Here is an 11,056-nt window from a genome sequence, read left to right as displayed (position 1 = left end):
AAGGTAAATCTTTCCCTTCCATTGATTAACATCTTTTATCACTAATAATAAGACTGTACACATACTAAAAAACAAAATGTCTCCTGTGCATAATAATTTCATGTGTGGCCTCAACTGCCAGAAGAGTGCCTGCCCATCAGCTGGAAGATGTGTGTGGGCAGGGACAGTTCACTCTCTGAGGGATGGAGCCAGCTGAAGCTCGTGCAACAGGAAAAGAAGGGTAGCAGGCAGTGGGGGAGTCACACTTCAGTGTAGTATCTTGTCAGGTTTATCAGTATCTCCCCAGGATGGGTTTTAGTGTGGAGAGGGTGAGCTGAGATGTCTCTTAGAGCTTGAAGATAAAATTTTTAGGATTTTTTTTTTAGGAGTTAGATTCTGACATTCTTATGTGTTTCTGGTTTGTGTAAGAAGAAAGAAACGTATCAAGGAAAATACTCTCACAAATTGAATCTTTAACATCTGAATCCATGTACAGTTCATGTATGATCACTTAAAAACTAATCAATGGGAATAAAAAAAAACAAACAAACAAAAAAAAAACCAAAACAAAACAGAAAAAAACCAAAAAAAACCCAAAAAAAACCCCACCACTTACCTTGCGTCTTTTTTAAGGCAACACCAAGTTTTTTTCAAGATTGCTCTCCAGAGGAGGCACTGGGCATGCAGAATGATGGTTGTTAAAAGCCCAGAAACATGGATAATCACTAAAAGAAAGGAAGTGTACCAATGGCATCTCAGTGTTCCTATCTGTATCTTTGTTGCCTTCAAGAAAATATCCAAGGATAGTTGCATGCAAAACAACCCACAGCCAAACATCATAAACTCAGTGCTTCTTAAGGAGACATGTTGTCATAGTGAAGCAGGACTAGAGATTATCTCAAGAGATCATTACACTGTGCCTCCGCCCCAAGACAGGATCAAATTGTCACTGTCATATCCAACAGAAGCTTACAGTCATTTTACTGAGAGAGATGTCATAATTTACCTAGGGAATCTGCTCCAGTGCTTAATTATCCTTATTCTGGGAAAGTTTTTCCAAATTCTTGCCTTGGTCTTCCTTACAGCCCATTGCCTCTTGTCCTGCCAGTGTACCCCATGAAGAAGAGATTGCAGTCACACCCAAGTATTCCCCAAGGACACATTCCTGAAAAGAGCAGGATAGCAAGAGCAGCTTTTCCCATAAGAATTAATGATGGGGAAAATGCATACAGGGATTTAAGAACTACACGTGGTTTAAAATCACAGGGAGCAGGATCACTGGGAGGAAAGTCTCTTTGCTGCTGTCCTTTCAGCACAGATCACTGTTCTGAAAAATATCATCTGTGCCATCTATGAGACAATGCCCAAGCCAACTCCTGCAGTGTAAGCATTCTTGTCTCTTTCAGGACAGTTTCATCTTCATCATCTTCCTGAGATAAATCAAATTCAATCCATCATGGGTGAGGGACAGAAAATATGGGGCAAGATTGGTGGTTAGTGGAGCACAGTATTAAATGGTCAGCAGCAGAACCTTTAAGCAGTGGACACAGAAACAGAGGACAGTGAGATGCCACTGTATTGCCTTAATGTCTGCTGAACCCTTCTACACACAGAGAAATGACCATAACGTTTTCCCAGTATTCTCTCTCCTGCAAACCATCCAACACCTATTTGCTCTGCCTTTTGTTGCTCTTCATATTTACAAGTAGTGAAATGGGTTGACAGAGATGACCTGGTCACTCTTTAGTTTGTGGATTGTATTATATTTCTATTTTCTGGAGGGATTGGCTGCCTGAACTATGAGTTGTTTTTACTTTGATGGCTATGACAGTAAGGGGTGAAGGTGGCCATGGGAAGAGGTTAATGTGTGGCTGCCGTGTGCCTTTGGGATGGACTCCATATGCCTATCGCCCCTCCGTGGTCAGAGCAGTGTTTTCCCATCCCTCTGGCATGGGACTTTTGTTGCTGGGGAATTTACACAGAGACAGGGAGAACTCTCTCTGTGTGGTGGCTGTGTGTGTGAGAAGTGTTTAATCACTCATCCCTCTGAAACAAGGCAGTGGGGTCCCTCACACTGACTGAGTCCCGTACAGGAGCCAACAGTTTCCAGGGATGGCTTTGCCTTGCAATCCAACTGCAAAATAGCTGGCACTTCACAACTCTTGGGGCTACTGCCAGGGGCAGTCTGTGTCTGAGAAGTCACAACCCTCTTCTCCATAGATATCTCCTCACTGCTGTCCTCTCCCTGGAGGCTTGTGGCACAGGGCACGGGCTGCACCCAGGCAGTGATGGCAGCAGGAGGTACTGATGAGGGGACTGCTCCTTCCTTCTGGCAGGTGGTGTCATGGTGGTAGGAAACCAGCTCATTGCTGAAGTTGACCTTCTCCACAGGGGATTTGGGTGTGCCACAGCAGCAGCACCGGCAGCCCAAGAGATTGCTGAAAGCCCTCCTGAAGTCCGCATTGAAAGCATAGATCACTGGATTTACTGAAGAGTTGGCCCAGCCAAACCACACAAAGACGTTGAAGGTGGTTTGGCCAACACAGAGTGACTGTCCTTCAGGATCTTCCTCGAGGCTGGGCTGGCAGAAAGGCAGCAGACAGTTCAGCAGGAAGAAGGGCAGCCAGCAGCAAACAAAGACTCCCATTATGATAGAAAGGGTCTGCAGCACCCTGGTCTCCTTGTGCAAGGAACTCCGCAGAGAGGAGGTGGGCTCCTTGCCAGGAGCTGGCCACTGCCCTCCTGCTCTCTCAAGGGTGGAGATGCGGCGGATCTGGGCCTGGGCAATTCTGTAGATCCTGCTGTAGGTGATGATCATTATGGCCACAGGGATGTAGAAGCTGATAAGGGAGGAGGTGATGGCGTAAGCGCGGTTCAACCTGACATCGCAGCGGGGTGTCCCAGGTAGCCAGGAGCCTGGATCTCTACTGTCCTTGGCTTTATGCCATTGTAGCTGCACTGGGATGAAGGAGATGAGGATGGAGAGCGCCCAGGCCATGGCTATCATGGTACAAGCAAGGCGCTGGGTCATCCTGCGCTCATAGCGAAAGGGGCTGGCGATGGCCCAGTACCGGTCCAGGCTGATGATGCAGAGGTGAAGGATGGAGGCAGTGGAGCACATGATGTCGAAGGCCACCCAGGTGTCACAAAAGTGGCTGCCAAAGAGCCATGAGCCTCCAGCAACCTCGGTGACCGCCTTCCAGGGCATCACCAAGAGGGCCACGCAGAGGTCTGAGATGGCCAGTGACAGCACGAACCAGTTGGTGACCTTGCTGCGGAGGTGGCGGAAGCGCAGGATGGCGAGGCACACGAGCGCATTGCCCAGCAGCGTGCTCAGCACCAGGGCGCCCAGCAGGCACCCGGTGAGTGCCCGCAGCCCCCGCGGGCCGCCCCCCGGCGCCGCGCTCCCCATCCCGGGGACCGGCCCGGCGCAAGGACCGGCCCCACTGCCCCGGGCCCCCCTGGCCTCTCCTGCCGGCGGGACCCCCGCGGCCAGCGCCGCCCCCGGCTCCGGGAGCGGCCGCCCGCGGGGGCATGTCTGCCCGCCGCGCTCGGTGTGCCCCGCGGCGGCTCGGGCTGTCCCGGGCTACTCACCCGCCGGCTGCCCGTGCCTCGCCTCTCGCCTCCCGGCTCGCCGCCGCCGCTCCCGGGCGCCGGAGGGAAGGGCCGTCCCGGCGCGGCGCGGGGGCTCCGGGCGGCGGCGAAGCCTCGGCGGCGGAGCGGGGCCGGGCCGGGGCAGCCGCGCGTTCCGCCCGCAGCGCCGGGACCGAGCGGCGGCAGCGCCGGGCGGCGCCGCTGCCCGCGGCCCCCGCGCCGCCGGACCGAGCGGGGGCCGGCCGGGAAGGGATCGAGCGCTCTTCCCAGCCGCGCGGGGGGAGCTTTCCCCGCAGCATCGCCCTGGGAAGAGCCTTTCCCCAGCCCTCAACCTGTACTTGTCCGAGTGTCAGGGGCGAGGCAGCACCTGGCGCTCTCAAGTGTCTCCGTTTGGAGACCGCGGTCACGGACGGCTTGGTTAGCGAGCAGGATGTCACTTCGTGTCTGTCTACGTACGCTGGGAATGTGCTGAAATCTGGCTGTCAGAACCTGTTTTCACCAAAATGCTGTTGTGCCGTTTATTTTTTGTTTTGAAATTTTATGTAATGAAAGCAAAAGCACAGAAACCTAAGAGCTCTAGTTTGGATCTGTTGCATTTTGGCAGTAAGTTGTTCACAGCACCCAAACCTTGCCGCTTTATTTTTCAGCCAAATGTGTCTTCTGATGTATTTCAACAGTCTTTTATTTGTTATTATAATAATACGCATGTTGTCGTATAAATGTATATAATTACAGCACATGTTTACAGCCTACATTCAGTAAAGTACCCTAATGCAAATAGGGTATAATCCTTCATTTTCAAAGAATAAGTATGGTAATCCTGTCATGAGAAAAAAGAGATTAGGACATGAATAGAAAATATCAATTAATGTAATTAATTACCATGGGAAACAGGTATTTATTTTTACATTAGGTATTTTTTTTATTTCTTTGCCTCTTAATTAAAACTACTCCAGTCCCTAGTTCCAATACAAATAATTTTCAAACAGTAAGTATCTGATTTCCATTGTACTGTTATGATTTCTGGTAATTAGTAGAGAGAGTGGAAATTTTTAAAATAAATCTTGAACACCATAGCTGGCAGCTTACCCTGTAAAAAAAAATCAGGATATTTAAGCTAAACTAGTTGGATAGTACCATTTCATAACAGATTGTTAACATTTGGTCCTGTTTTTTAAGATCCAATTTTCTTTGTGCCTTGGACATCAGTCTTCATTAAGCAGCCCACTGTGTTATTCCTGCTATGATATTGAAAATTGGAAAACATTTCTTGTTAACATGTTTATCTGTAAGACTAACTCATAAATCAAACAACTGCTGGAGAATCTTCTCTAATTAAATATATACTTTGTTAAAGCAGTAGGAGCTGTAAAAATAACATCGGCTGGCATATAAGAACCACTCCACTTTTGTCTTATTTGGAACCATCTGTAATTCCGCATACATGGATTTTGCCAACATCTGCGAACCACAGTAGGTCTCTGATGTTCATTCCAGTAGTAAGAACTAAATCTTAGTTTGTAAGAATTATCTACACACTTGCTAATTTGACTTGATACATTTACTTTTATTTAGCAATCAATAAAATGACCCCAAAGGACAGAATACAATTAGTGAAGGATTGTAAGTGGGACAGTAGCTGGTCCTAAGGCAATATGGCACTGAAAAGGAAAGAGTAATGCTTTTGCATATTCAGCAGATAGTAGTGCTGCAGGGCTCTGTAGCACAAGGTAGCCAGCATTCTCCATATTAAAATAACTCTGTGTATCTCCTGTTCCCAGGATCACATTATGCTCTGTGAATATCTCTGGCTCCTTTTTAGCATGCATTATAAAGGAGAGTGTATATGATGCTGCGGTTCTGTGTGCGTATCTGTGAGTACCCTACCTCAAAATTTTGTGGCTGTTGGTTGAAGTAAAATCTCACTGACCGATCTCAAAACACAAATTTCTGATTGTAGTAATTGAAGTAGGCATCTAGGTTGAAGTCAGAACCCCTACTAATATCCTCACTGGTAGGAAGGTTGTAGTGTGGACTCAACCCCTACTAAACACAATAGGACCTGCACAGAGAGAGACACTCTGAGTGCTCTTACTATAAAGAAAACATCAACAGACACCTTCATCTTCTTAGATACCAGAGGATCCAAGTGGAAGATGTAAATGCTTAAGAAACTATACAGTGAGTCAGTGGCAAAGACAGAAATAGAAGCATTGCCCTGCTTTTATTCCTATATTGGGCTGGAAGGAGTGAAGTGTAAGCTTATGGGAGAGGGAGGAAAGAAAAACACAGGGGAAAACACACAACTGTGTGAAAATTAGTGTGTGAAGTGAGTAAGCTTTGGTTTTAATTATTTCTTGAATTTATCTTACTTGGGATAGAACAGGAAAGTTCTGGGCAAAATAATGGAAAAAATAGTGATGGAATGGATAAATCATGACCCATGACTTCAGAAAATTTGTAAGCTTGTTCCATCTGTGAAAAATATAAACTTATCCAGAGAATATATGTAAGATATATTGCAACATGTATATAATGGCTTGATATTGTATGTTTTTAAATGAAATCACTGCACTTAAAATCTCTCTCCCTCCAAGAAGAGATTTATATAAAAAACCAAAATCAGTTTCCTTCCCCTTCTCCTTTCTTTCTCCTTGTCTTACTTCTCCCTTGTACAATTATGTCATCCTAGACTAAGTGCTCACATGTTTTATAGCACATATGATTAAGAGGAGACCTGATTCAGAAATTAAAACTCAGCCTTTAACAGTTTACTACGACTGCATTTGGAGCTCATGCCACAGTCTAGCCCACTGATGTGCTGGCTGGACAACGGAGGTGGGTTAAAATTTAGTGCTCAAACAGGATAATTCAACCCAAGCCTCAAGGTACCTCCAGGAAGGGCACTGCCATTGTCATGCCCTGTGCCGTGGTGCCACAGCTGCCCGGGGGCAATGAGCCTCCAGCGGGTGAATGGCAGGGTCTGCTCTGCGCCTGGGAGCTGTGTGCAGGGTCAGTGCCAAGTGTCATCAGTGTTGTGTGCACTCGTACAGACAGCAACTGGAGGTTGATTCAGTGTCAGCATTTCTGCTTTGTCAAATGAATGTAATACCAACAGTGGTTAATTAAATAGTTCATTCAATTTTGAGATCATGCCCAAATGTTATTATAACAAACTTCAGGAAGTAGTGTCAACTTTTAGTATGTGGTCTCAGTGTGTAAAATGTATTGAAGTGCTGGTAAAATGATGCTGTGGCTAAGCTGTCTTCCTTGCAGTCTGAAAAGCCATTGATAGTATGTGAATCAGACTAAACTGGGGTTTGTGATTAGCTCTGGTGACTTTGCAGTCCCGCTGGGAACTGATTTTAAACATCTTGGAAGCAAATGTCATTGAAAGCAATAATGTTACATCTGAAACCAGTATGATTATCTGTCCATCCATCTATTCATCCCTGCATAGCTAAAGAATCATTTTGTACATATATGTGTGTCTGTACACTTATAATATTGGCTTTATATATTATATTCATACTTTCAATGCCATGAGTTCGGTGAATTCGATCATATACTGAGACTGCTAACCTCTTTGTATAGCAGATCCAGCATTTACTGCTGAAAATAGTACTTTATTACAAAGATATGGATTAGTTATATGAGTGAACTGGAAGTTGATGGATAATTCATTTTTCAGAAACTGTCTAGAGAAGTTAGAGGAAGAATAACTAAATTGACAGCTAAGTATCAAAAGCATAGTCTGCTCAGACTTAAGAGAAATAATTTGAATTTGTGTCATCCAATACAGAGTCCACTCTGTAGATCTTCACATATTTTGAAGTTAATATGGTTGTCTCAGTGATTTGATCATGAATTTTTGGCAAATCAGCTCTTGAGTTTGGAATACCTTTAAAGTTGAGTAAGGATGAATAAAAAATATGTAACATCCAACCAAATTACTTTTCTGGGAAAAGGGCCTGGCTTCTCTCCTGAATAGAAAGGCCAGAGATACCAAATTCTCATTTTGGGAAGCCCCGCCAAGCATTACTGCATGAGAGCTTATGAATTCCAGTCTGTAAGGGTGCCGTGATGCTTTCTATGACCTAATTTGGAGAGCGTCTACTTGCAATTGGGATTCCTGTGTAAGGGCATTAGGAGAACAAAAAGTATTGGTAAATGGCTTTTACAGAACACTGACTGGGATCACAGTACAAGGGGTACTCAGCTGTGAAGATGCCACTTTTTGCTATCTGAACCACCAAGCAGCTGAACTGATTTGCTGGAGAGATAAAGGGAAGTTGCACTATTTTGACCCCTCAGGTCTCACATGAAAGCTGCATATTTTTTCTAGCACCTAACCACTTAATATATAAGTGCTTTCAGAGTTCTTGAGTATACCACCTAGACAAGATGACTCTTAGACTTTAAAAATTATAGGATTGCTCTGATTTATCTTATAGATACTCTTCAGTCTGAGAGAAAGCTTTGTTTTCATTACTGAAAATATTAGAGCAAGAGTGGCTGTCTTCCCATCATGTCCTCCAGTTTATGACTGACATAGAGAAGAAAATATTGCCCTTCCCAGGACTGCCTCAATCCTCTTGGATTATCCCCTTTACCCTCTAGTGATACAGGAAATGCACAGAGCCACTTAGAGCCTTACCAACCCTTCTAATTGCTTTCTTATTCTCTCTCTGCTGTATTTTACTATTCCTGGGGCTGTTGTCAGTATTCAGTTTTGGAGCTGGATCCCAGAATTCAAGAGGGTTTGGTTTAGCTTTGAGTAGACATCAAGCATTTAGCCGTCTTGGGGTTTTTGGCAACTCGCTTTTCAGTGATAAGGTCATTCCATTGTTTTCTTTTATCATTATTTCATTTCTTTTATTCCCCAGGACCAGTGTAAGTGAACCTCTTGTTTTTCCCCTCAGTGTTCTTAGTGGCCCAACTTTTACCAGCACCCTTGGCTCAGTTCTAGTTAGCTGCCTCCCTCAAGGCAGCTCAGATGAGAGATCAGGGCTGGCACTTCATCCCCTCCGGCCCCCCACATTGGGCCTTCCTGGGAGAGTGCCAGTGCCTGAACAGTATTTTTCACCTTCAGAGCAGACACTCTTGCCAACTCGGGCAGGGATGAAATGCCCGTTGCGACATTTAGCTACAGTCCCAAACCCACAAGGTAAAACCAGGAGCTTTAGCTGCCAGACAGCCCCATGACAGTGCTCTTAACTCTCCTGATCTGGAGCACCGTTCCCTGGCAGCCCTGGAGCACCTCTGCAAGGCTAAGCAGCACACATCTGGCCGCAGGAATGCTGGGGTGGAGTTGGCTCCTGACACAGCCCAGTGGTTTAGGAGACAGAAAGATGGTTTTAATGCAGTCTTTGCTTTCTTGCACATAAGCTGTATTTTTGAGTTGCACTTTATTTAACAAAGTAATGTGTTCAGCTGCTCGGGTATTTTATGACAGTGCCTGCCATTTTCCAGAGAGGCACGTCTGAAAAGAGAGAAGGTTAAAGTAATCAAGATAACGTGGAAACCAGCCTATAATAAAGTGTTCACCATTTCAAAATGCTATCTCTGTATACTTCAGGATACAAATGTCCCCATAATGGGTAAATAATTTTTTGAGAGACGATGTGTATTATTTTCAAAGGACAGACTACAAATAGATTTTCTGTCTACATAGGGCAGTGCACAACACTCAGAATTAAGAAGTCAAATCTCTAATCAACATGACTTGACTTTAAAGAATTTCAGACAGCCACAACATTGCTTTTTGTGCTGTGTTCATTTATTTCAGAGATTTAGTGAAACAGAGCCTATGAGCAAGCTGGCAATCTTCTTAGCACCTGGGAGATGTGATAGGCTGAATTTCAGTGTTTCATAAAGAGCATTTCAGTCCCTCATCCTGTTACAAGTGTGCACGCAGCCCCTGTCAGAACTGCTTGGACTGCACAGTCACACTACATGGGCATGATGCACAATTGCTTCCTGAAGGGAAGATCCTGCCACTGCCACTAGTAAGGCTTGGTGCTTGGAAAACCTGTGTTTGAGGATTAGCAGTGGCTCAGTACAGAGAATATAAGCAAGGCAGAAGTGATGCCAGGAGGCAGATATAAGCCTTTTGAATGCTTCACAGCCCTATATTCACTCTTCTTTCTCTGAAGATTCCACATCCCTATAATCTATCCAACACATATTTTAGAGCAATATTTGGATTCCTCTCACTCATTTGACAGCACAAATTTTCTATTATCTAAGTTAGGGTATGAGCCCATACTGGCAAGCCCAGTTTAGCCACTTACTGCAAGCTCATGGATGGACCACAGCATGTAAAGTAACTGGGCATTGATGCTCAAGGATACTTACAGATTTTTAGCACAACAGATAAGGTTCCACAGCCTACACTAACTACTTTGGAAATTGATCCAGATTCTAGTTCTTGTTCTTAATAGGCAAATTAATCTGGGTTTCCCCAGACTTCATGCTGGCAAAGGCCAGAGAAAGTGCTCTTAGTAAAGATCATGGTAGTAATAACTACTTGGAAATTATCCCTGGTCAGAAACAAATCCATCCTGCAGGAGGCCTCTGATTGCAATCTTTGCCTCAGAAGTTCCAACAGCTCATACACCTTGCCACCTAGTGTTCCATGTTCCTTCTCTAGCAAGGGCTGAGCAAATTTGTGTTTGAATAAAAAACAGATGAACAAAAGGCCTTGTCTGTAGTATATGCTTCTTTTCCCGTGGTAGAACATGCTAAATATCAGTTGCACTAACTATAGCTTGATTGCATAGGTACTTTCCTTGAGACACCCCTGTTTAGACTGGGGACAGGTCTCTTTCAGTTCTTTTATGCTTCATCTATGGAAACAATTGCACAGAAGTGGAGGCAGGACATATGATTGGTTCTTAAGACTGAGTCAGGATAAAATAAGTTATGCCCTTGGAACTGAAAAATGAGAAGTGTTCCACTGTCACTATTCAGCCACAGCCATCATCTAATAGCTCCATTTACAGCAGTGTTGATTGGGATGAGCATAACATGACAAACTTTATAGAATAATTCAGCAACACAAGCTCTCAGTGCTGTCTGGAAAATAGCTCAGGATATGTGTAGGATGCAACACTGCATAATTAGAAGGTGATATTTCTGTGTAGTAAATATACGCCTCTTCTTTTTTTTTCCCTCATTCCTGTCCATCCATGGTGGTAAATGTTTTATGATGGTTTGTACAAATAGACAAACATTTCTCAGCAAATATAATTTTAAAATGTCCTTAATAAATAATACACTTTAAAAGTGTCTCCCCTTTTGCAGTGCCTGTGATTTAGTCCTAGTGCTACTGGCTGTGCCTGGCTGCAGCATTTCCTGAGGGATTGTCTGCCAGTGTAGCGCAGCTTAAACACACAGCAGTAAATTGAACCTTACCCTTTCCAACTTTCCAACCACTCCCTCTTATTCTGTTTGCCCGAGATAAGGGAGACTTGTTCTTTTA

At 44.6% G+C, this 11,056-nt stretch overlaps 1 protein-coding gene across 1 annotated transcript; it reads right to left on the bottom strand.

Annotated features, from left to right (window-relative positions):
• Positions 1–1,200: 1,200 nt before the first annotated feature.
• Positions 1,201–3,391, bottom strand: LOC136293668 (D(1)-like dopamine receptor). The gene has a single exon (XM_066190600.1). It carries the CDS (start codon positions 3,389–3,391, stop codon positions 2,018–2,020), a length of 1,374 nt encoding a protein of 457 aa, XP_066046697.1. The 3' UTR covers positions 1,201–2,017.
• Positions 3,392–11,056: the final 7,665 nt, after the last annotated feature.

Source organism: Chamaea fasciata, unplaced genomic scaffold (genome assembly GCF_029207755.1).
Source record: "Chamaea fasciata isolate MVZ Bird 193981 ecotype frontalis unplaced genomic scaffold, bChaFas1.0.hap1 SCAF_9, whole genome shotgun sequence".
Classification (NCBI taxonomy): Eukaryota; Metazoa; Chordata; class Aves; order Passeriformes; family Sylviidae; genus Chamaea; species Chamaea fasciata.
This window is presented reverse-complemented; position numbering and strand designations above follow the sequence as displayed.

What these genes read in the sequence shown, in the direction of transcription:
- LOC136293668 (XM_066190600.1), bottom strand. Translation starts at nt 3,391, where the DNA reads ATGGGGAGCGCGGCGCCGGGGGGCGGCCCGCGGGGGCTGCGGGCACTC.